We start from the raw sequence: 26,873 nt of genomic DNA on the forward strand, positions 1-26,873 counted from the left end.
CCCGTAACAATCTCCTAGAACCTCTTCCATCAGGCAGAAGGTACAGAAGCTTGAACACACACACCAGCAGGTTCAAGAACAACTTCATCTCTGCGACTGTTAGGCTGATGAATGCACTTCCCAACTTCAAATAATGCTGATCTTCCTTAGCACACGTCCCTTGCAGTGTAACCAATGTGCCTTACACCGTCAAAGTTATTTTTTCACCCTATGATCTGCCTGTCCTCACTCATGATGATCTGCCTGTACTGCTCGCAAATAAAGCTTTTCACTACACATTAGGTAATTGTGACAATAAATGACTTTAATCAAAGTTAACAGCACAGAAGGTTGCAATTTCATGAATTGTCCCTGCATAACTTTGGTTTCTTCCTTTTACCTCTTTTCATCGAATACTTTCACAGGATGTGAGTGTTGTTAGTGAGGTCTGCATTTGTCATTCATCCCCAAACAAAGTGGTTTGCCAGGTCACTTCAGAGGGCAGTTAAGATTCAATCATATTGCTGTCAGTCTGGAGTCGCACATAGGCCTGATAATGATGAAGACAGCAGATTTCCTTCCGGAGTGAATCAGCTTGATTTTTTTTTTAATAACTATCATGGTCACCATTTCTAACAATGGCTGACATATTTTATGAAATTCAGAGTTTAAATTCTACCAGCTGCCCTGCTGAATTTTAAACTTGTGCCCTCACAGCACTGTTGTGGACTGTAAAGTAGCACTGCTCCCCTCTGCAGCAGTGATGGGCCAGGCCGCAAAATACACTTTTGTTTCAGATTGCTGCTTGGATTCAAAACTGGTTTGAAGGCAGGGGACAGCGAGTAATGCTGAAGGGGTGTTTTTCAGTCTGGAGGCCTGTGACCAGTGATGTGCCACAAGGATCGGTGCTGGGTCCGCTGCTTTTAGTCATTTATATAATTGATGCAGACATGAATATAGGAGGCATGGTTAGTAAGTTTGCAGATGACACTACAATATTTGCTGTACAGGACAGTGAAAAAGATCAGTGTACAAAGGGACTTTGATCAGATGGGCCAGTGGGCTGAGAAGTGGCAGATGGAGTTGATTTTAGTTTAATGTGAGGTGCTGCATTTTGGAAAGACAAATCAGGGCAGGGCTTAATGGGTAGGGAAGTAGGGAGTGTTGCCGAGCAAAGAGACCTTGGGGTGCAGGTACATAGGTCCTTGAAAGTGAAGTCGCAGTAGCCAGAACAGTGTAGGTGGTGTTTGGCATGCTTGTTTTCATTGCTCAGAACACCGAGTATAGGATTTGGGATGTCATGTTGCAGCTGTACAGGACATTGGTTAGGCAACTTTGGGAATACTGTGCTCACTTTTGGTCACTGCTCTATGAGAAAGATGTTGTTAAACTTGAAAGGGTGCAGAAAAGACTTAAAAAGGGCGGTGCCTGAACTGGAGGGTTTGAGGAGGTTGGGGCTGTTTTCCCTTGTCATGTCAGAGACTGAGGGGTGGCCTTATGGAGGGTTATAAAATCATGAGGGGCATGGATAGGTCCCATGATTAACTAAGGTCTTTTTCCTGTGTGGGGGGGGGGGTCTAGAACTAGAGGGTGCAGGTTTAAGATGAGGAGGGAATGATTTAAAAAGGGCCTGAGGGGTAACTTTTTCCACACAGAAGGTAGGGCGTGAGTGGGAGTGGTAGAGGTTGGTAGAACCATGACATTTAAAAGGCACAGACCGGTTTCTGTTTCCATGCTGTATACTCAATTTAAAGAAGTTGGAGGGATGGCACCTCCATCTTGAGGAATCCATCTCTTTTTATTTTGCCTATTTTTTGTCTTTCACTGGACATGGGCATTGCTAGGAAGGCCAGTGTTTGATGTTTACCCAGAATCGTGGTCAGACAGAGTGATTTGGTCGGCCATTTCGAAAGTCTGTCAAATAGTCAGCCATATTTTGGTCTGGTTCTGGAGTCATGCATGGGCCAGACCAGGTAGATTCTATTCACGAGAAAAGGACAGTAGCATTCCAGGTAAGCTTTTAGAATAAAAGATAATCGTTTCAGGGTCAGCATCACCAAAAGAACTACCCTCAATTTAAGATTTTAATCAATTGAATTTTAAAGTCTACTAGCTGTCAAAGTAGGATTTGAACAAGTTTCCTGTAAACAGTAGCCTAGGTGACCAGTTCAGTGACATTATCACTACAGAGTGGTCTGTGGCCACCGCGCCTGAAGCCAGGGGCTGGGAGGTCTCTGCTCCCTGTGGGGACCTGGGGACTGACTGGGAAATTACTGACAGGCTTGTCAAATGACCTCAGTAGGTTCTTATCTACGCAGGAAGTTTCACCAGCATTACCTCCTCCTTCAGTCTCAAACCCCGCTTCTGCACAAAATCAGTCATGAGACGGAGCTGGGAAAATGGCTCACTTGTTGGTGCTCGTATTTTCATGGCTGCTGATTGGTCTTTCCTCACACAGAGTCAAGCCACCATCCTTAGTTAGACAGTCAGCCCATCTTCTGGCCTAACTGGCTGCTATAGAGGAAGTCGCGATGAATAACTATTCCTCCTCAGCAAGACTCTGACCCAAATTGCAGACTTATGGCAGAGGTTTAGGAATGACCTCACCTCGTGACAGGGAAAGTCCAACTGATTGTTGTTAAAACCCTCACACCATCTACATAGCTGAAGGAAGGACTGGAACAAAAGCTTACTAGTGCCTGGATAGGTGAAATGCAGCGGCCAACGATGCTTTACACCATCTGAGGTATAAATCAATCTGCTCGACTGGTGCCACAACTAATGAACTCCATAGGCACCCTCCTCCTTCAACAGTATACATGACATACAGAATACACTGCAGGAACAATGCCCATAATATTACACAAAATGCCCCAAGGAATTCTTTAGAGGGTAGTATAAAGCGAAATTTGATGCCGAGGCACAACAGAAGCTTAGAACAGATCCCTAAAAAGATTTTTCAAAAAGGACGTGAAGGAGTGATTTAGGAACAGAATTCCAGAGTTAAAGGTCTCTGCAGCTGAAGGCCTGACCACCATTGTTGGAGTGATTAGAAGTGGGTGAAGGGGTGATAATCAAGGGGTGTTGGAGGAGCACTGCTATCTCAGGAGGCTAGAGAAGATTACAGACAAAAATTGGGAGGGGTAAGGCCATGGAGGGATTTGAAAATGAGAATTTTAAAAGCAAGGTGTTGCTCAAGTTGGCAGCCAATATAGGTTAGGTGGTGAGAGGTGAAAAGGGTTTGAAGTTAGGATGTCAACTGTCCTACCCTGAGAGAATCTCCTATAATCTAGACTCAAGGAAGATGTGAGCTGCATGGAAACACTTCTAAAAAGGAAAGTCATCCTGCCTTAGACAGGATGCTGAGCCAATATCTTTGATATATTCTCAGTTGCGTTCAAATGAGCAATTAGAAGGATTCAAGATGGCTCATCATCTTATTAGATCCACATCAGATGGAAAAGGGTTGCCATGGGTTTCTTAAATCCAAAAGAAATATTTTACAGGTCCCAGGATTTATGGCAAGTCAACAAATTCTATTCTAATAGACATCGGAGTCAAGCAGAAGTCATGTTATTAAAGCAGATTTACATACTATTCAACATTTCTCATCGTACTATTAACTAAACCATTCAGAAACACAGGCCAAAATTAAAGAAGCTTAATGTGCTTTGAAGTGATTACATTTATTTAAAGCACTTTGCATCATTCTGTGGTTGTGAAAAGGTGCTTCACGTTATTTCATTAAAGAAAGGTTACCTCCAAAAGCATCTTTGGCTTCTCATGCGCTGCTGACCAGTTGTTCATTTCAATCATTTTCTGTTAATGCCTCACTTTTCACATCCACATATTATAAATCTTTTGAGATAGTTTTACTTCGCAATGATCTTGAAAAGACAGTCAGACAAATTAAACTGCTACTGGATTTTTGGTGGATGAAACCAGGTGAAAATTTTCCTAACACCACGCAGAAAGTAATATCTAAACAAAACATACTGTCTTCAACAGTTTTGTAAAAACCATGATATTTATAGACTCTATACCAAGAAACTACACAAATCTTTTCATAATAAAGAGAGGAGAGAGAGCTGAAAAAGCCATGAAGAGTCTAGATAGAGTGCTTCATTATACCTTCCTTCCTTCCTTTAAAGTAGTACCAGTACAAATCAAAGGTGATGGGGAAATGTACCTTCACTGTTCAAGTGTCAGTCAAAATTGAAATTGTGTCATGGACAGCAGCTTTTCTTTAAATAAGAGAGTCTCATGTGCCCTGAATAGCCCTTTTCTCATAAATCACGTTCACTCTTGCAAAGTCTTTCTTCCTACTGTCTCCATCTCTATTTTGTTTAACTTAGGTGAAAAGTGGATTCTGTCAAGCTAAACTTTTACTAATTTATTCTGGTGATGTGGGAGATGCCATAAGGTGGAGGTGATTGTCATGGCCAAACTGAGATGCCTTTTTCCAACTGCTGTCATCTGTGTGGTGAAGGCACTCCCTCAAAGTGGCTAGAAATTTGCCATAACAAAGGAGGAGGAACAGCAATACATATCCAAGCCAGGACTGAGTGTGACTTATAGGGCAACCTCAAAAGTATGTGTCTCTCTAGGTCCTTTTCTTCGGGTGATGGGCACCACAGGTTTGTGGGGCATCTGAAGAAACATTTTCAGGCATGAGGTATCCTGTTTCAGACTATGTAAAAGAAGTTATCAATTCATGGAATCGATGCTCCAGTTTCTGTGGGTTATTTGGAGGCAGTCTCAACACGCTTGTGAGTTCGAATCCTATTCCAGGGCTTGAATATGAAAAAAGAAGCGAAGTTGACATGCCCACTGTCAATTAGAGCTGCTCTGCTCGAGGTGCTAGTATTTAAAGCTACACATTGAATGGGTGCTCCATCTGTTATTCTAAGGTGGCTGTAAAAGATGGCATGGCACTTTCTTTTGAAGAGGAGCAAGAGAGTCATTGCCTGGTGTTGTGGTCAAAATTTATCAACCAACACTAGATTATCTTAAGTGTAGTGCCCGTCTGCTTGTGCGAACTTGTTGTATGTTGCCTGCGCCACAACAGTGTGTGTACCTCAGACTAACTCATTGCCAGCTTGTAGTTGTGAAAGGGTGTGTTAATTGCAGGTTTCACTTTCCCGGTCTAAAAATATTCAGAACTGCTTCATCTGAAAATCTCTCATTTAGCAACTGCTGTTGACCAGTTGCCAAAATGTTTTCTGTTAATCTCTCAGATTGCCCCCACCCACACAGTTTTTAAATTGCTTGTTTTATAAAAGGAGGCCAGCAGAGTGTGCAAATAAAAACAGCTAGTGGATGTTTGTCGATCAAGACAACTGAAGTAGGCTCATCAGAATTTCACCAAGGAGTAATTTAAAAATAAAAGACCTCTTTCACAATTAAAACAAACCTGGCATTAATGAACTCTATAAATGGAAAGTCTAATATATTAAAAAAAAGAGTCAAGTGGGAATATTTCCCCATGTACTGTGTGTTTCTGTGATCAGCATGCTTCTTCCATGTTATCGTGGAACAAGTTGAACTAATGCACAGATTTATCATTCGAAGTTCCTTATCTGTTTTGTCCTTTAAATTTAAAATGTCTCTAAAAGTTTGTGGTGCTGTAGGTCCATTGTGGGGACAAAAGATTACCTTAGACCATCCTCTATGGAGCAATACTATCACTTAGAAGCAGAGTTACTCAATTCGGGTCGACTAAAATGAAAGTCACCACAGCCCCAGAGCATCATAGGCTATAAACTTATTAGAGATAAATGAATCGGGAGCGAGTTTAATCTTAAGGGTCACCAAGCCTTGGTGGAGAGGTGAAGTTAAGAACACGGCATTCATATTAACCATTGCCAAAAACAGGAATTACTGGTGCCACAGACTAGCTGCCCAGCCAAATGAGTTCATGTATCTCCCAAATTTAGATCATAACCACTGCTCCCAGGTTTTCAGATATCAGCTGCTGGCAATGGTTCTGCTGTGGTCTTTAGATTCTCTGCTCGGTCCACTACCTTTTCCTTTCTTATTTTATTACTCATACCTTCCACCCTGTTAAGTACCTTCCCTTTAAATTCTGCACTCCCAGACCTGCCTCTGTAGCCGCTGGGGAAAACAAAACTGCTCCCTATTCTGATGAAACACAGTCACTTATCTGAACAGTGTCTCTGTCTCTCTCTGCAGATACTGCCAGAGCTGCACTTTCCTGTTTCTTCATCAGGCAAGAAAGTCAGAGACACCGTTAAGTGAGAGCCACAGTACATCATCTTGCAAAATCACCAAAAAAAATTTAGATTTGCTTTCTCATGGTTCTTTCTCCGATTTGCTACTCCTGAGCAAGATAATGGAAACTGTGCTGCTAGATTTATTAGGATCCTTCTTGTGGTAATTTCCTGCCCCAACCCTTGATCACAGGGTGTGGACCTCTGTCTCCTCCATGTTACCACACGTGCTCTAACAGATGGAGGTTTTCCTGCCAGCTGAATTTAACATGTAAAACAAAAACAACACATCAAACAACAACAGCAGCGTAACATGTGTACACTTGGGCGTGTGTATAGATATATCTGCACAAACATGGTTCTTTGGTTCTATACATCGCAACATTGAAAAGAATGTGAATGATTTAAAACGTGTTTTAACAATCTGGGATCCTAAGAACAGAAGCAGGTCTTTCTGCTCCTCAAACCTGTTCTATTACTCAATTAAATCATGGATCTGTATCTCAACTCCAGCCAGTCACTTTGCCTCTTTAACCATCGGCACACCTGGTATTAAGATTGCTAAATTAAAATATTTAAGTTTAATTCAATTTTTGGAGGAAGAGTGTTCCAGATTTTCATTACACTTCTGTCTGAAGTGCTTCAGGACATTGCGCTCCAAATTTTTTGATGAAATGTTTGAAAGCCGAACACTTTTTTTAAAAAAAAAGACAGAGACATTGCTTTCAAACAGCAGCAATAACTATGGGCTGTGGGAGGTCTAGGAGCCTGATGTCATCAGGTTTTCATAGCTGTGTTATTGTTTTTAAAGCATATTGTGCTACAATTTCTCTTTTCCAACTGGCTTGCAAGAAAAATCAATACAGCGCAGCAAAAGGTGACCATTTGATCCTTTGCCCTTCTTTGGGAACAGCTATCAAATAATCTCTGCTCCATTTTCTCTTCTCCTCCTATGCCTGTAATCTTCAAGTACAATGCCCCGGAGAAAGTCACCACTAAATCATTTTCAACACTCTTTCAGACAGTGTTCCAGAACACACTGACTCACTAAATTAAAGATTATACTCATCTTCTCTCCACAACTATCTCCCCAAAACATTCCAAACCTTAAGCTTTTGTTTGCCATTAAATCTTCAAAAGCTGTGTTCTCTGGTTATCAACACCCATGTGCATAGGAAGTTTCTCTCCATTCACTCAAAGAGGTTCTCAAAATTGGCATTACCTCTTAAATTTTCCCCCACACTGTTCCATGGAGGGCAATCCTGTCTACATTAGGTCTTCCTGCACAATTGAATTGAATCAGCTTTCTGGTCACACACACTCAAATGGGTACAGTGAAAAGTTAATAAGTCAGCAATTACTGCACCATCTTAGGTGTAAAGATACCTAGGTACAGCTTCTTCAGTTATAAGATTAGTTAGCCTCACATCTCATTTACCATCTGGTGATTCCCGTTCGTCTTCTAAGTCCTTGGAGACCTACAGAAAGTGAGTGCTACAGACTTGGGTGGAATGTTCTAGTTGAGCTGTAACCAGTGATTCACTGCATTTGTACTTGAGACACATCGAGACACTCTTGTCTCCCCACTCCACTCCTGCTGAAACTCCTGAGCTACTCAGGCAAAGAACAGATGACCTGCAGCCATTTAGTCATAAGCTGTTCATTAGACTGGAGGAGGGTCTTACACCTACTGAAGAACACAAAATCCTGCCTAACAGCTGAGAACAGCTGCTTCCAAGCACCCATCGCACCACCACTGGTCGTGGCCAATGCTGGTTGTGCACTAGAGGGGCATGAGGAGGCAAATTGTACTGTACTCAGCCAATGAGAGAGTGGGATCTCTCCAGGTACTGAGCCAGCAGGGCCTGGCCTGGGAGGTTGAAAGGTCATTCTCTTTTCTGTCTTGGGTGAATGTCAGGTGGAGAGGAAAAAAGCAAGGGAGCTTTGATGAAGGACAGACCCCACAACCAATGCATACAAACTTGCCAGGCTGGAAGCTTGGCATAGGTCCCTTTCACAGGTGATTAAATTAAAATGGGCCAAACTAAACTGGAGGCAGGGGTGGATAAGTTAACTTTGGGAAAACAACTCTTTGGATCTTATGTGCCACGTCCCCTTCAAATCCTCCAGCAAGGGGACCCTTAATCCAATCTTATGACTGACAATCGGAAAAACCAAGAGTCCCTGAGAACACACACACACACACACACACACAAACGCACGCGAGAACAAGGGGGTTGCTTTGATGGGCTATCAGCATTGCCTCTCTTTCAATATTTTCAGAATCCTGGGAAAACTAGCTGTAATATAATAAATTTTAAATTGAAACTGTAAGTACATTGTAGGAGTTTGATTTCAAAACAGGAATGAAGTCTCCCACTGCTCAAATACAGACACTTCTACTGCATTGTTTCCCCTGGCGTGGAAACTTCAATTGTGCATAGGTGGAAGGGCTCTCCACTTTCAAACTACTTAAATACTCTTCTCTATCCCTCACCAGTGACCACCATGGCATCATTGATAGACAGCAGTATCTCACCAGAAGTGATTGTTTCAAAAAGCTGGAGGATGTGAAGCAAGAGAAAGAGGAATCTTAACCAAAAAAACCTGAAAATGTTTTTGCAGAAATCATTTCACAAAATAAGCATTTGGCAAATCAACATGGCAGAAAAAAAACTGTTGCAAATTGAACACGATAGTAATGAAGTAACTATGCTGGATATGAACTATGCTCATCACTTTGTAATGAGCGTCTTTGATTTAGCACTAAATAAAAAAAAAGTGTTCAGAATGAGGATTTGCAACTCAAATTGGAGGCAATCCTGATTTCATTAACTGCTCCACCCCCTCAATCCCATTGCTTCCAATTTTCCCAACCTTTGAACTTATGACTTCTGCATACCACACAATCAGTGTTGTACAGCATGGGCCATTCAGTTCAACTCATCCATGGTGACCAAATATCCTAAATTAATCTCATCTCATTTACCAGCATTTGGCCCATATCCCTCCAAACCCCTCTCCACTTATGCCCCGTAGATGTTGTAATTGTACTAGCCTCCACCACATCCTCTGGCAGCTCATACATGTACCACTGTGTGAAAAAGTTGCCCCCCAGGTCCTTTTATATACACCTTTCCCCTCTAGCCTTAAACCTACCCTGGGGAAAAGACCTTGACTGTTCTCCCTATCTATGCCCCTCTGTACAGGTCACCCCTCAACCTCTGACACTCCAGGGAAAATAGACCGACAGTATTCAGCATCTCCTGAAAGCTCAAACACCCCCAACCCCTACAACATCCTTGTTAATCTTTCTGCACCCTTTCAAGTTTAATAACATATTTCCTATAGCATGGAGGCCAGAATTACATGCAGTATTCTAACAGTGGGCTAACCAACGTCCCGTACTGCCACACCATGCTCCCAAATCTTATACTCAATGCACTGACCAATAAAAGCAAGGGTACCAAACGCTTTCTTCACTATCCTGTCTACCTGTGACTCTATTTTCAAAGAACTACTAAGCCGCACCTTAAGGTCTCTTCCAAATGTGAAGCAAACAAACCTTTCACTGTCTTGCCCCTAGTCTCACTAAGCTCTTTCAAACAAAATGCTTTTAACAAAGCAATGAGCATTTAACTTTTGTCCTGAGGTTTGCTTCCTGCTGTATCTTGGAAGAGAAAAGGCTTGCTCTACTTCATGGTGAAGGCCATCAGAAGAATTTGGAGGGTCTGATTGCAGGAGGCAGTTTGAGTAGGGACCTGTAGTCAGTCCACATTGCCAGCAACACACAAGAAGCCTTGCAACTTTGGAGAGGGCAGGGAGGGAGTCTGGTGTAATAGCTTCCTGTTTATCTCCCAAGTCAGCTAGCACTATACCACAGCATTGTTTTATGAATCAGGCAGGCAGCTGCAATTAAGGAGGTTTTGGAAATCCTGTGGTAACTAAAAAGTTGCAAGCAGTTTCAGCACAGTATGCCCAGTCTGCCTAAAACTGACCAGAAAACTAAAAGGCTCCTAAGAAGTATCAAGAGGATACATTCAAACAGATGCCTCACCTAGACTCCTAGGAGGACGTAAAAATTACCTCAGCACCTATTTCAAAGTACAGCGGGGGGTTTACAGTACACCGGCCGATATTTACCCCTCAACCACAAATAAAGGCGTTTGACAAGATTTCTCACGGTAGACTGGTTAGAAAGGTTAGATCACACAGAATACAGGCTGAACTAGTTATTTGCATATAGAACTGGCTCAAAAGGTAGAAGACAGTGGGTTGTGGCGGAGGGTTGCTTTTGAGGTTGGAGGCCTGTGACCAACAGTGGGCCACAAGGATCGGTGCTGGGTCCACTGTTTTTTGTTATTTATACAAATGATTTGTATGAGAATAGAGGAGGTATGGTTAGTAAGTTTGCAGATGACACTAAAATTGGAAGTGTAGTGGACAGCGAAGAAGGTTTCCTCAGAGTCCAACGAGACCTTGATCAAATGGGCCAAGGAGTTGTAGGTGGAGTTTAACTTGATTTAATGTGAGGTGCTACATTTTGGAAAGGCAAATCAGGACAGGACTTGTACAGTTAACAGTTAGGTCCTCGGGACTGTTGCTAAACAAAGAGACCTTAGAGTACAGGTTCATAGTTCCTTAAAAGTGGAGTCACAGTCAGATAGGATATTGAAGGCGGTGTCTTCATTGGCCAGTGCAGTGAGTGCAAGAGTTGGGAGGTCACATTGCAGCTGCACAGGACATTGGAGTATTGTGTGCAATTCTGGTCTCCCCCCTATAGGATGGATGTTGTGACACTTGAAAGGGTTCAGAAATGATTTATGAGTATGTTTTGCCAGGGTTAGAGGGTTTGAGCAATCAGAAGAGGCTAAATAGGCTGAGGCTATTTTCCCTGGAGCATTGGAGACTGAGTGGTGACTTTACAGAGGTTTATAAAGTCATGGATAGGGTAAATAGGCAAGGTTTTGTCCCCGAGGTGGGTGAGTCCAACCAGATATACAAGGGATCTAATGGGCAACTTTTTCATGCAGAGGGTAGTGTGTGTATGGAATGAGCTGCCAGAGGAAGTGGTAGAGACTGGTACAATTACAACATTTAAAAGGCATCTGGATGTGTAAGGGTTTAGTGGGAAATGGGCCAAATGCTGACAAATGGGACTAAATTTATAAAGGATATCTGGCCAACTTGGACAAGTTGGACCAAAGGTTCTGTTTCTGTGCTCTAGGTGTCATTCTAAATCTCGTGACCATTATCACATGGTTGTTCATGGGAGTCTCCAGTGCACAGATTGGCTGCCATGTTTGTTACATTACAGCAGTGACTGTGTCAAAAGTACTTTGTTAGCTTTGTTCTGGGATCCCCTCATTTCATATAAAATGTTATCTAAAGGCAAAAAAGTGATCTTAACTAATTGGATTAAAAAGAAATCATGATCTTGGTTAATAGTAAATGACTTTGCAAAATCTTTAAAACAATAACTGGAGATATTCTACGTGCACCCACATAAAAAGCCAACTTAATTAGTTAAGCAAGTGTCCTTACTTTAGGAGGCTGGTCTGTAGGACTATGATGACTGTTGTGTTTACCAGCTAAGTTGCCCATTCTGACTCTGTGGAGCTGTGAAAGAAAACAAATACAAATTATTCAACAGAAAACATTAAGGTAGACAACTTACACATGTTACTTGTTGAATTAGAAGTGGCAGCAACCAAATGTAGGAAAAAAAAGCACACAAGCTGCTTTTGCAAATCGGTGTGAAAGAGATGTAATTGGAGGGTAACTCGATCATTGTTTGAATTATAAAATGCACTACTGATTTAACATAATAATGGAGTGGGGGGTTGAAATGCAAGCAAAGGCAAATTGGCAGCCTCCACTCAGTCAATAATTGACTGTTATGAAAGTTGCCAAATTTCCAGCATAGACGTAGAGCCTCCAGGTTTTAGAGATGGAAGAGATCGAAGAGATTTGGGGGCGGATAGAAAAAAAATGGCTGTTTGCTTGAATGATTCTTGGGCATCAGTCAGGTGATAGAGAGAGCATTTACTTTTTCACTGGCCATGGGAAGTTGGGGTGACAGAAGGGGAGACAAATCTGGTGAGAAAGGTAGGCTCGTGGAGTTGGAATGTTTGAGAGTGGTGAATTAGCGAGTGCTATGGTAACACAAGTTATTGTGTTCTTCGCCAAAATCAATTTCTCTCCCAGGTTTTAATTGAAAAGAAAGTACAATGATACATTTGTATGCAATGGCGGTGGCAAGTAACTGGCTGAGTTTGATGTCCATGTGATACTGAGAACTCCATAAACAATGCACTATGCATCTGGGTTCAGCTGTGAGAGGGCAAGAGACAAAATGGGGTAAAAAGTACGAGTGGGATTTTGGGAGCTCACTCGTCCAAGGTTGCACTTAAGTGGCAGGACTTCAGTCCTTTGGAGGGGACTGGTCAAGTTTGACAGGATTTTTGTTTTTTTTACAGTGGGTGGGGTGTGTGGAGATAGAAAAGAGGGGCAGCTGAGTGTGTTTTTCGGGAGAGTGGAGTTGGACAGAGATGTGTAAATTCTTGTGACCAAACAGTGTAGAACCTTGACAGAACATGTTGATTAGTAAATAAAAACCGAAAGAACTGCAGATGCTGTAAATCAGGAACAAAAACAATGTTTCTGGAAAAGTTCAGCAGGTCTGACAGCATCTGAAATAAAAAAAAATCTGAGTTAACGTTTCGGGTCAGGTGAGTTCTGAGGAAGGGTCACCCGACCCGAAACGTTAACTTTGATTTTTTTCATCACAGATGCTGCCAGACCTGCTGAGCTTTTCCAGCAACTGTGTTTCTGTGTCATTGCTTAGGTTGTGCAGGCATACTCTAAACTACTTTGTACATGACTCATTCATTGTGTGGGAGAAGAGTTTTGTAGTTGGAAATTCTTTTGATTTGATGACTATTAATCCCCTTCCCCTCCTTTCCAGGGTCTACTCTCCTCCCAAATCTCCTCCCTCCTTACACCCTCCAAACACCACACCCTTCCAAAGTGTCCATTCTTTTATTTTGTCAGAACTGGTCACCCTGCCTTGAAGGTATCAGAAAAAGAAAGTTGAAAGGACTAATACAGAAGTAGTCAAGTTAAAAGAACAATAAAAGAGAAGCTGGACTGTACAGCACAGCTGAAAAGGAGCAATGTTATTTTTTCAGATAAGGTGGATGTTTAATAAGCAGTTCAAAGGTGTGCAGGCTAGGTGGATTGGCCATGCTAAATTATCTGTAGTGTTCAGGGGTGTGTGGGTTATAGGGGGAATGGGTCTGGGTGGGATGCTGCAAGGGGCAGTGTGGACTTGTTGGGCCGAAGGGCCTGTTTCCACACTGTAGGGAATCTAATCTAATTGCACCAAGGCTAAAGAGTGGAAATGCACAGTAAAAGAATTACAACATTTATTTATACACCACCACCTTCTTTTTGAAATGTTTCAAAAGCTGATTCTGGTTCTTTTGCCAATCACTTAAAATCTGTGATAACAAGGTATAGAGTTCGATGAATGCAGTAAGTGAAGCAGCATCAGAGGAGCAGGAAAGCTGACGTTTTGGGTCTGGGCTCTTTATCAGAAGGAGGATCCAGACCCAAAACGTCAGCTTTCCCGCTCCTCTGATGTTGCTTGGCCGGCAGCGTTCATCCAGTTCTATACCCTATTTCCAACTCCAGCAATGGCAGTTCCTACTATCACCACAAATCTGTGCTTTTGTTACTCCTCCCTTATGCCACTAGAAACAATTTCTCCATACTGACTGAATCAGAACCATTTTCTTTATCCTTTTGTGGGATGTGGGCATCACTGGCTGATCCAACATTTGTTATCCATCCCTAACTGCCCCAGAAGGTGGTGGTAAGTGGCCTTCTCAAGCTACAGTGGCCCATTTTGTGTACGTACACCCACAGTGCTGTTGGGTTTGGCGGGGGGGTTGGGGAAGGTCGGAGAAAGAAGAGATCCAGGATTCTGACCCAGCAACAGGGAATGAAAAGGTGATACATTTCTTAGTTAGGATATTGTCTGGCTTGCTTGAACATGATGACATTCTCATACATTTGCTACCCGTGTCCTTTTAAGAGGTCAAAGTTACAAGTTTGGAAGATGTTGTCAAAAGAAGCCTTGGTGAGTTAGCAAGTTAACCTTCTAGATGCACTATGATAGCAGTGTGTACCATCAGTTGTAGAAGGGCTGAATGTTAAAAGGTAGTGGATAGGGTGCCAAACAAGTGGGTTACTTTGTCCAAATGGCATTGACTTTCACCACTGAGGCAAGTGGGCAGTAGTCCATCAAATTCCTGACTTGTGCCTTATAGATGGTAGACAGTTCATTTGATTCTGGTGGTGGTGGTTGGGGGTGGCGGGGGGGCATGCAGAGGTGGTGACGTGAAGGAGTAGGTTATTCACCTGAATTTCTAGCTTTCGGCCTGCAGGTATAACCACAGTATTTGTAAAGCTTTTTCAATTCACTTATGGTTTTGAATACCCTCACTGCTCTGAGAAGCTCAGTTCCAGCTTCTCCACTCTCCTCACACAATAGAAACCCCTCATTCCAGTATCATCTTTATAGTCACAGCACCCATCCTAGACAGTGTGTGGTACTCAGCACTGAACACAGCACTCTAGGCACGTCTGGAATTAATATGCATTACTTTGCTCCTCATTTCCAGCACACAGTTGGCAAGTAGCAGTACAACAAGACAGTCAAATATACAAGTTTCTCCCCAAGAACAGACAGCCTCTCCAAAAATCTGCATGTACCTAGCTGCACCTCCTCCTAATGGGCACATGAAAACTGGGCCCTTTGTAGCTCCAGGTTAAAACTTCAGGTAAACTCTGACCCACCAACACCACATGGACCTACCCTGACACTCGTGAACCAAATTGCCAAATAACTTCACTACCTTGTGGCCACCTCACAGCTGAAGGCCTAAAAGGAATTAACCCCTACAAAAAATCTCAAAAGGCCGAGTACTTCCTAAATGTTTGAGACAGAAGGAACTGCAGATGCTGCAGAATCTGAGATAATAAGGTGTTGAGCTGGATGAACACGGCAGGCCGAGCGGCATCAGAGGAGCAGGAAGGCTGATGTTTCGGGCCTAGGCCCTTCTTCAGAAATGGGGGAGGGGGAAAGGAGTTTCTGAAATAAATAGGGAGAGAGGGGGAAACAGATAGAAGATGGATAAAAGGAAAAGATTAGGTGGAGAGGAGACAGACAGATTAAAAGAGGCAGGGGTGCTGAAATAAATAGGGAGCTTCAAAATCTCCCCTCCCTGACCGGTGTCCCAAAACCAGCCCAGCTTGTCCCCACCTCCCTAACCGCCCTTCCTGCCACCTATCCCCTCCTCCCACCTCATGCTCCTCCCCCATCCCCTACCTACCAATCTCATCCCGTTCCCTTGAGCTGTCCGTCCTACCTGGACTGAAGTATGCCCTCCCTACCCACACTCATCTTTACTGGCTCCAATACCGCCTCTTGGATCTGTCTGTCTCCTCTCCACCTATCTTCTCCTTTATCCATCTTCTATCCACCTCCCCCTCTCTCCCTATTTACTTCAGAATTCCCTTCCCCTCCCACATTTCTGAAGAAGGGTCTAGGCTCAAAACGTCAGCCTTCCTGCTCCTCTGACACTACTTGGCCTGCTGTGTTCATCCAGCTCTACACCTAGTTATCTCTACTTCCTAAATGTGCCATCTTTCTGACTACTCCTTCAATCAATCAGGTATCAAACGTAGTGCTTTTCTAGTGGATTCAACCACTGAGATCAAGGGGAAGGGTCAAGCCCTGATATTTGGGCAGTTCAGGGTCTCCATACAATCTGTCCAGGCTTGTGACCCAGAGAGGACATTCCAGTGTCACTGTAGATCATTCACATAAGCAGCTACGAGTGAACAGGAGTTGATCTCCAGGACAAGCCATTTTCTCACAAGTTATAAAGCCGTAGCAGCGGTCGAGCAGTCTTTAACAGCTGTTTAGTGTAACTTCCTCGCTTTTATACTCCTATGTTGCTATAAGGCAACAATTTCGCACATGATTTTAACAGCTTTATGAACTTGTCAAAAAGATTTGTAAAAATACAATCCTGAGTCTCTCAAACATGGTCTTATTTGGATATAGCCAATTGCATACATAAAAGGTGCCTTTAATATAGTAAAACACTCTACAGAGATTTAGCAAACAACAGAACTAAAAGCTTGGTCAAAGTGGAATATTTTATGCATATTGGAGACAGAGACAGACGCAGACAGAAAGACAGACAGAGAGACAGTGTTGATGCACGGGTGGCCAGTGTTTAGAGTGCTAAAACGGATGAGAATTTTTAAAATAAAAATAATACTTGATCAGCACCCAATCCAATCTAGGCCAGCAACACAGAGGCACCATACGTCACTAGGTTAATTGGAACAAATGGTATAAAGTTATGACTTGAATTATAATTGCTGCATATTAGTGCCCGCGTTCTTTTCTCAACAGTTCCTCTCTGTAAGCCTATTTCTAACTAGACACAAAAAAATGCCCAGTAGGAGTCATACAGAAAATATTACTTGGCTTCCATTAGAGACATCCGCATGTGTGGGACAATCAGTCGCAATGCATTACTTGTCCTTTGATGGGAGCTAGGCTTGTGTTTTTTCCCAGATGGCTTTGCTAGATGCGTCTGGAAGTAACCAAGAATACAACAATTTGTTTTGCATGCGTTTTTATTTTGCCTTATTGATGATGTCCAGTTCTATGAACAGAAGTGGGAAAATCAGAACCAAGTTCTTCTGATAGCCATTAACATTAAGCTAGGTGACTATTAGAAAGTATGCTTTCAAACAAGTTAAATTAAATGCACTTTTAAAATGTTTTTCAATCATGTTGTGACTTGGCAAGACCACCCTTTTGATCCTAAGTAAGGAATTGTGACATTACCAGTAGAATTCTATCTTTTAAAAGAAAACATTCGTTGGGTATATTTAAGCAAAAAGAGCAATACAATTTTGGACAATATAGGGAATCGAGGGACATGGGGACCATGCAGCAATGTACAACTAAAGATTAGTCATGTGTAGCACTCTCAAGGAGCCAAATGGCCAATCTGGTTTATAGTTCTTACATGGAAAGGGAGGTAATGGTCGACAGATTGTATTGACAGCAATGCTCTTAAACAGATGGTGTATGTTAAATGACTGCATGGCATAAATGCAAGACAAATTATCTAACTGCTCATTTTAGACCAAGAGCACAAGAGATGCTGACGGACAAGTCTTTTATCGGTGAAATTACAGAGGTGGCCTCGGCCTCGACAGTTCAGGGAGTCTGAGAGACAACCAGTTTACTCACAAAATATTACTGAGGAATGGGATATCCTACAAAGTGGGGTCAACAGCCAACTTCGAGAATGATTTCATCGGTTTGTCTGACAACCTTAAGCTTCTTGTGGCTACCAGTATCGTCAGATAGTTAGGCACCTGCTCATGGTCATCAGGCCACTTTGTAGTTTGTAGCAGGCCCTTTGGAAAGGAGCAGACTAGCAAGAAAATAAGTGGGCATTTAGCTTTGCCTTTAAAATACAGAATGCTTTCACAGAGGTAAAGCTTTTTCGTTTATGGCTTTACGACTTGTCCACCCATTCAATCTACAGCACCAAAAAAAGAGAGGTTATCCAGCCCCGCTGGTATTCAGTGCTGTTAATGCCACAAGATCAACTCCGTCTCTTCTTGTTCTAGAAAATGTTAAATCCCCACAGTCTGACAGAGATCGGATAGAAGTCCATAGCAAGAAAAATACGTGCCTGTAGCTCCCCTGAAAACTGGAACCGAATCCTAAACACTAAAAAAAATAAACATTTGATGTACAGATTAACATGCTGCACTTGCAGCCAAACCCCAATGCTACAGCTACCAATGTCAATCCTAATGCCTCAAAATGGTGAGGTTCTTTTTTTTCTCCATTCAGTGGTCTCAGTGCAAATCAGAGTCATGAACAATGCAGATGCTATAACGTTACACATCTAAGCAATATCTGAACTTGAACAATACATTTATTAAGTGCCTCTTGAAAATGTATCTGAAAGGATAGAATTCCTTTTGTACCTCTGTGGAGGACACAGTGAAGCATTAAAAAGACTCCTAACTATTATTCTCAATTGCTGTCATAAAAACCATAATGCAGTTCTCCAGGTTTAAACAAAAAGAAGCAGGAAATGACTGGAATTTCTGACAGATGGCATTGTGCGTTTCCAGAATCTAAAAAAACATTATTTCTTTCAGCTGCTCTCAGATGTTCTAAAGGGAGACCATTTCTGTATTATTTACAATCTACTGGCAATTACTAATGAACAAAGCAACTCAATTAAAACATGAATTTTTATGTAGACAGAAGCTTTCAGTGCTATGCTCTTAAGCCCCAACCTCCGTCACTAAGCCTCACCAACACTCATTCCTTTAAAATGTTCCTTAAAACCCATGCTAACACCAAAGCTTTTGGTCACCCATCCCAATATCTCCTTATGCAGCTCGGTGTTGAATTTCGATAGTTACTCCTGTGGAGGGCCTTTGGATATTTCATAACATCTGACGGCACTATATGAATGCAAGTTTGTGTGCACAATATTAGGAAATAATTAAAGCAGGCCAAATAAGAGCAAGACTGGGAAAATTTCAGTAAGTGAATAAGCCTAACCTCTAAAAGGCAAAGACTACTAATAATTCAAAAAAGCAGGGAATAGCGAGGACTGAGATCAGCGCAAGCAAAATGAGGGAAAATAAAGTGCTGCACCGAACCAGCTCAGCAGAATCCACCCAGGAGCTAACGTCACTAATCAACATTCCATGTTGAGCTACAGCTCAAATTACACAGGGGTCGCGGGAAAACCCAACCCCCAAAACTTGCGGGAAAATACAAAAAGTAAACAAGCCTCTGCTCTGGGCCCCAACAAGGCCTCCCCTGTCCACACAAGCTCCCTTATGCACAGGAGTGGAAAGGCCCATTCCCCCCTGGACTCTCACAGTCAGTTGATGCCGTTTTTGACGGGGGTTGGGGTTTGTCGTACGTGCGGTTAAAAATGAATCCACTGCACAGACAACATCCCTATACGTCATCATGGCAGACGGTTTTGCTGTCACAATCTTTTAAGTGTAGGGAACCTTCTTTGGTCTAGTTTGTGATGGATAAACCACTTGCTGGTCCAACTGAAAGAGGTATTGAAATACACAATAACAAGTTTCATTGCTAGGTCTCTGTAACAGTGTCTAACCTACAAGGAGACCCCAAATGTTAGCTCACACTTCAAGTTTCAAAGCTATCCATCTGACATTTTAGTGGGTGGTGTGAATGACACTTCTCATTTTTGACCCTTTCAGACTGATTTACAACAGAAGGCAGACGAGAATCCTGTGTGAAAAAGGCCCTGAGAGAGAAAAATTGGAGACATCATCCATTGCAGCATAAGGCCTTTCAGCCCCTCAAAGCTGTTCCTGTACCCTGATAATATTACAGGGTCTTGGCCAAAGCAAAGAAAGAGCTTGATGAAGACAGACTTGAGGCTGGGATGCTCCTGACAGTCTCTGTAGTAATTCTGATCATATTCATGCAATCTATAAATAGGTGCAGCTATTAATAAACATCATATTGTTCACTCAATATTTATACCTTATTTAGACCTGAAGGAGGTAGATGCCCTAAATCTGTAGATGATCATTTCTGGTTTGAAGGAATCCACAACACAACATAGTCCCGGTCATAACCTAGTGAACAGCTGTGACTAGCATTATTTCAAAATGGTACTGAGAGAAATTAAAATTTAGGGCTTCAGGAAAAAAAAAGAGAAAACAACCTGGAAGACTTCAAGAGAAACAGAGTTTGCTGATTGCTGATGAGAGTGAAAACCATGTAAAAAAATCTTGGCAACAGCGAAAAATAGGACTAATATTTCACAGAATGAGCACAGAAAGATTCAGATCTGACTGAAGACGTATGAGAACAGAAACAATCCACTGCTCAAAGTTGGAGGTACAAGTTACAGCGCAAAGTGCTGATCTGTGGAAAAAGTCCAGCCTGAATTGAGTTGGTCAGACATCAAGAACTGCATAAACCGAAACCAAAAACCCCTTGTACAATTAAGGGAATATCTTTTTTTGATGCACTCATTCAAGCTGTAATTTGAAAAAGGACAGTACTTTTAAAAGAAAGTTGCAGCTCTGATTCGACATCACTACCATAGCACTTGGATACCACAAAAGGTAGGGCGAAAAAAAGAATGAAACTAAGAGGGCCACAGGAGAACAAAAAAAAAACTTACGTAACCTAGAGCAGAGAACTGGTAAAGCTGCTAAATAAACCACTTATTTAGAGACAAAAGGAGGGCAATTGATAGATCCTATTCTAACAGTATTTCATTTGGGAAAGGAGGAGAATGACGCAGTTGTCATAAGGAGGTCCTGGAGCATGAAAATCCCCCCATTAGAGCCATAAAACGTGAAAATTAATGTTATCGCAGCATGAAAATTTTTTAATGAAGACAACTTTAGAAAGCACAACCAGAAAAAAATTGCCAGGGAGATTTAGTTTTTAGTGATGGTCCAAATTGAACATCCTGATGGATCCTACACTGGATACAAAGACATAACCTAAAGAAGTGGATACATTTCTGTGTACAATTGAGAGCATAGCAGAAAATGTCACTGCTTGACACGGAATAAATGAAAGAGATAGAATGTCGGATACATATCAACCACAAACAAAATTCTTGAAAAGGCACGATTTGACAAAAGAACGCTTGCAGGTAAATCCATTTATTATTTCATTAATGTTATCTACAAGCTGCTGGAGAAATGTAAACACAGAGACTTAAAGTCAGAATTGATAACAGACCACATTGTTGTCAGCATCACTGGTGTGTCTGTCAGATTTAGTCGTAATTCAAAAAGGTGCTCCAACTGTACAGGAAGCCATTCAGATGGAGAGTGAAGCAGAATTCTAGAAGCAAAATCAAATCCATCTGAAGAGAAGATAAAAACTGGCACAGGAGAGCTACAAAAATATTCATTTCCTGAGGCAAAAGAAAATCCAGTAAAGACACATGGGATAGGTCAATGCAGCAGGTAGGACAGAATGAGACACATTGCCAATAGGGTAGAGCCGAGAAACCTGACAGGTGCAAACTGTGTTCAGCTCTTAAAACATTACTTTTGTTTCTAGCAAGGAGATCACTTTCAGCAAATGTATAGAAGCCAGACAGATAAACAAAAGTCTGAAAAACTACATGCACAAAGACACACATGAAGCAGACCAGAATCCAGAAGATAAACTTAAATTTTTTCCCAGGAAAATCAAATGGCCCAGACCAAACATTTTGATGTGCAGACATGTACATCACTGGGCATCTCAGAAAATTCAATTCTACAGAAGAGCATCTGTCACCATACTGTCAGAGAGAGATGCTGGATTGGCAGAACATGACCTACAGCTGTCAGAAGTTAAGCTAACATGGTCTGGGAGCACCACACTTGAAAAATTAAGCCATTAATGTTTCAATACAGAAAACACTTTTGGACAACTTCAAACCCTAAAATGCTCCATAGCAAATAATTCTCTCGGCAGAATAGAGGCTTTCAACCTGACTCAAAAGATTAAAAAGGTTAAACAGTAAAAGCTCAAGGAAAAACCAGTTGAATATTTTGTTGGGCTCTGTAAGCTCATGGCGAAATCTCAACTAAAATCAGAATCTCCAGTGATTACTGATATTTCGGGTCGGGACCCTTCAAGTGCTCCTCCAGCTTCACACTGTGTTATCACTGACTCCAGCATCGGCAGTTCTTACTATCTCCTCTCATTACTTATGGTACAATAAAATATTCATTTAATACCCTATATGAGAGTGAAGGAGAGACTCCAATGGTTTGGCAGAAATATTGCTGAAAAAAAAAATGTTGAAAGGATCAGTTGCCATGTGGAAAAAGTTCAAGGGAAGTGTAACTGAACCATCTGCATTGGAGAAGATGTATAGTGAAAGGCAGACAACGCCAGCATCTGCAACTGAATTGAAACAGATTTATTTCCTGTGCTGTGTAACACTCATTCCAGATTCATATTCATTATTAGAGGTGGAGGGAATCCAGAAGGGACAATGTCAGTCAAACTGCACTACCTTCTAAAAGAAGAACCCCTCCAACAATAACGGGCAACACTTAAAATCACAAGATGTTCAAATTGAAGTAATAACTCCACCTACTTCAATGCAGGTGGAATGAAAAAGAAATCAAATTCCACTGATGAAAGTTGAAGATGTGGTACATTCAACTCTACCGAAGACACTGACAGGAGACAAATCACATGCAAAGATCAAAAAATATTGCAAAGTCACCAGCTATTGGAGGGAGAGCACATGAACAACAATAAAGAACAAGCATGCATCACCAAAATTCTCTGTGGAAGAAATACATGAGATTAAAGACCCTCCAAACCTTAGACAATCCAAATTAACTTCTTGGGACCTGAAAATCTACCATTGTTACAAATTCGGATAGCACACATGGAGAATGGTAAAACCTCTAGCTTCTTCTTTGGAAGGTGAGGGGAAGACAGGTAGAGTAGAGGCAAAAGTAAATATGTGAATTAATATTAATTTCACTATTATACAAAGGGGGATAAAGAGGAAGGAGGACTGGGATGGGGTGTGTGGGGAGGTATTAGTTAGTGCTTGATGGAATGCTGTAAGTGCCACCCATTGTAAGTGCTGTCATCACTGGTGACAATTTTAGAAATGCAACTCCTGTTTAATAAAAGGGAAAAGCAAGAGAGCTAAATGAGACAAAAGGTGAAGGTTATTGGAGTGTGCATCTGAACCAGAAGGAAGCGCACTTGTGGAAGTGGCACAGTGATAGTGGCCTCTATTTTCTGGGACCAAAGCTCTGGGTTCAAGCCCAAATGTCATAATGTCACACGTATGAGCATGATGGTTAAAGATGCTTAAGGTTAGGTGAACTCTGGCTGTTGCCAATACCAGACTGAAATATCTGAACAAGAGGAGGGCTGTAATGGCACAATAATAGCATCATGGTCCTTGGAACCAGGAGATCTGGGCTCTCGACCCACCTGCTTCAGAGCTGTGTACTATCATCTCTGAACAAGTCGATTAGAAAATCTCTGAACCAAAAGGGACACCACCTCTTATCTAGGAGGCCTGGGTTCAAGTCCCATTTACTTGAGAGATTTATAACAATATTGTTGAACAGTGTGGATTAGAAAATCTCTTTTGAAGGACATGTGTGGCACAGTGGCAGTGTCCCCATCTCTGAGCAAGGGTCCTGGATTCATCTCCAGAGCGAGTACTGACATCCAAACAACATTAGCAAATATCTAAAACATTCTGACAACATAGGACACAATTTCATTAGCACCTTTAGGGCTCTTGTGGTGCAGTGGTAACAATGTTCCAGATTTTGCTTTAACTTTGAACTTCTATTTTATCAAAGAAAAAAATGCTAAAATAGAATAATCTGATCTATGATGATACAAATTCAAAGAAGTTTAAAAATAGAGTAAAAATATAATCCCAAAGCACTATCTTATAAACACTGTAAACAAAACAGCACTTATACTATAGTCCCTCTCATCTCTACCAACTGAATAATTGTCACTTACAACTAATTCACAGACAAACATCAGATTAGTTTCTCCCTGAAGCCATTATATATATCTGAGCTTAAATATATTCAACTTTAAAGTAACTTCTTCAGAGTTTTATTCCAACACTTCTTCTGTGGGGCTTCCTAATTTCTCACTCTGAATGGTCATCTAGTTTCATTATTTTCTTCCCTTCTCTGGAACCTTGATCTATACAATTATCTTCATTAGCATATTTCACAGGACTGCTCAAAACGCAAAGTAAAACATCATTTTAAAAAATGCTCTCTCTTGCCAAGTCAAGGATGTTTTCCTTTTGCTTAGAAAGCCAAATTCCAGAAATCTACAACAAACTTTGAGGCTCCATTATTTGCACTGCCGACTCAGTAAACAACTTACGGTAAATAAAAATCCATTAGTGGTGAACAAAATCATCAATACCAATACGAGGCCTCTAAAACTGTTTGAAAAGAAATCACATGGCTACAAGATTACTTGTCAGTTAAACTATTAACTTCACTCGCAGAAACCCATTGGTTACTAACTCAAAAGATCCAAACACACCTAACTTACAATAAAATCACAATATAAAGAATATCACCGATAGAAGAAATGATAGAGCTTTGAATATAAACCATTTCACAATCTCTAGAAGTTGAGCACTTTGGGAAATTTTATGAAGGAGTATGTTTTGCGTTCGCTCGTGTTGTAATGTAGGAAACACAGCAAGTTCCCAGGAGATGATAAGAATCAGAATTTAGTTTGAGGTATTAACATCAACCAAGACATGACATAAGCGAGAACCCGGAACAATATGTTATGTTACAAAAGACAAACAGCAATGAAGTTTTATTGATCTGAGACATTAAGATAAAGGCCTTATTTTAAGTGTCTTCTGAAAGATTGCTCCTGTGACAGTGCAGCACACCCCCAAGAGTGCATTGGAAGCTCATGTAGATGTGCTCAAGTTTCTGAAGTGGCACTCAAATCGATGACTTTCTGACTCAGAAATGGGAATGCCAACTACTGAGCCAAGGTTAGCACGGCAGTGAGCCATGCACATTGCTCTAAGTTGTAGGTTGTGAAAAGCTATTATGTAGTCCTATCAATGTAATATCAACGTGTGAAGACACATTGAAGAAATAAAAATACTGGAATCTAGTCACCATCTAAGTTCCTGCTGCGTTCTTAAATTAGAATAGCAGCTACACATGAAAGATTCTTCTTTGGCTGTAAAACAGGAAGCATGTTTGGTAATATAATGGCCATAAAAAGCACTAAAGGCACAAGTTCCCTCTTTCTTTTACTGCACTAGTATTTCACAGCCAAAGCTGTCTTTCTGTGTGGCAGAAAGAATACAAAATAACATATTGTGAGTCAGACAATATTGACATACCAACGGCATCTAAGAAAAAAAACTGAGAAAAACAAATGCACCAGTCATTCACTTACTGACAGCACTTAGACACGTTCCAAGATCATATTAATTTGTAGTCCCATGTAATAATTTTATTGCTAGGTTTAAACATCTTTTAATGCAACATTATCAAATTCTCAGAATACTGGCTATTATCAAATAGCACATAGTATTGCTGATTAAAGCAAGTGAATCTTTACATTGTTAACCATACAAAAAGTTGGTTAAAAAAAAAGCCAATGCACAATACTGAGAAAAATCACCTTTTGTTTTTCCAATAACAGCTTTCAATAATTTGAAGTATTAGTAAATTCATCAAAATTAATGGTTTTTGTTAACAGTTTGTCTTCAGTAAGGTATTTGTCCGGGCAAGCCATTGCTTTTATTTTCTCCCATTAGGAAATAACCTGGGTATGGACATCATTAGATTGGACAACCCATGCACTAATTACAACCAACCATTTACAAACATTATATTTCTCAGGCATCCAAATATCTAGCCTAACATTAAATGGTGACATGTTTCCAGTAGCAAGACCTGCCTGGGTTGCCCTCCAAGGCAAGATGGAGTCTGAGGCAGTCATACCTTTGGGTCATGTGCTTGGGTATAGTGGTGATATCATTAACATGCCTCAGAAAAGGCATACTGACCGTGCGACACAGCTTAATAGTTTTCCATTAGTGATATTCCACTCAGATTTTCCAGTAAGTAGCAATGCCAGGCACACCACTGGCACCTGATGTTTTCTGTACGCCATCAGACCTGTCCATTTTTAGCCAGAATAACTGATACAAAAATGAAGCCAAAAACAGCCCAGTATGGATCTTCCAGGGTAAGCCAGCCAATACATGAAAGTCAGAAGAAAGGGAGGACACCACAACTTTTTTATGGCATAAGGTGTTGTATTCAAGTAGGATTTTTTTTATAAATGACTTGTCCTCTCGAATTTATGTTAGCAAGCTAGTGGAAAAAGTGGGTTGCCAGATTGGGTGAATGGTCAGAGGGTGAGCTGGATGAGTTGAAGTGTTTAATTCAGTAATGCTGTCTAATCTCAGAGTTAGATTAGACAAGAATCAGTTTAATATTTCCTGCCCAAGTAATAAAAGTAAGACTTGCGAATCTGACCCAAGTCTCTGACACTGGCCTCAGCATTGGAAACATTTGCAGAGGGTTCCAGGCAACACAAAATCAGTCCATTGGAAGTTTAAACTTCCTGGGCAAGAGCAGCGCTTGTGCACATACCAAGACTTCTGCAGGGACCTGACATACATTACAAACTCAAATCCAGATTATGTTGCTTTGGGGTTCAAAAGATTTAGAATCATTACAATATGGAAGCCGGTCATTCAGCCCATCGAGTCCATGCCGACCCTCCAAACAGCATCCCACCCTGACTTACCCCATCTCTGTAACCCTACACTTCCCCTGGCTAATCCACATAATCTACATCCTTGTTCACGATGGGAAATTTAACAGTTAATCCACCTGACCTGCACATCTGTGGACTGTGGGAGGAAACCAGAGCACCTGGAGGAAACCCATGCAGACACTGGGATAAAATGCAAACTCCACACAGTAGTCCAGGAGTGGAATTGAACCCAGGGCGCTGGCACTGTG

General features: G+C 41.5%; 1 protein-coding gene across 4 annotated transcripts in view; it reads right to left on the reverse strand.

The window, feature by feature from the left end:
* The window catches only part of LOC125451420 (myelin basic protein), a 184,502-nt gene that overhangs the window by 112,158 nt on the left and 45,471 nt on the right, over positions 1 to 26,873 (reverse strand). For all 4 annotated transcript variants that reach the window (XM_048528473.1, XM_048528475.1, XM_048528472.1 and 1 more), the window contains exon 2: positions 11,754 to 11,828. In XM_048528473.1, coding sequence (XP_048384430.1) covers positions 11,754 to 11,828 — 75 coding nt within the window. The remainder of the gene's footprint in view (positions 1 to 11,753; positions 11,829 to 26,873) is intronic.

The sequence above is a fragment of the Stegostoma tigrinum genome, chromosome 5, assembly GCF_030684315.1.
Source record: "Stegostoma tigrinum isolate sSteTig4 chromosome 5, sSteTig4.hap1, whole genome shotgun sequence".
NCBI classification, from domain to species: domain Eukaryota; kingdom Metazoa; phylum Chordata; class Chondrichthyes; order Orectolobiformes; family Stegostomatidae; genus Stegostoma; species Stegostoma tigrinum.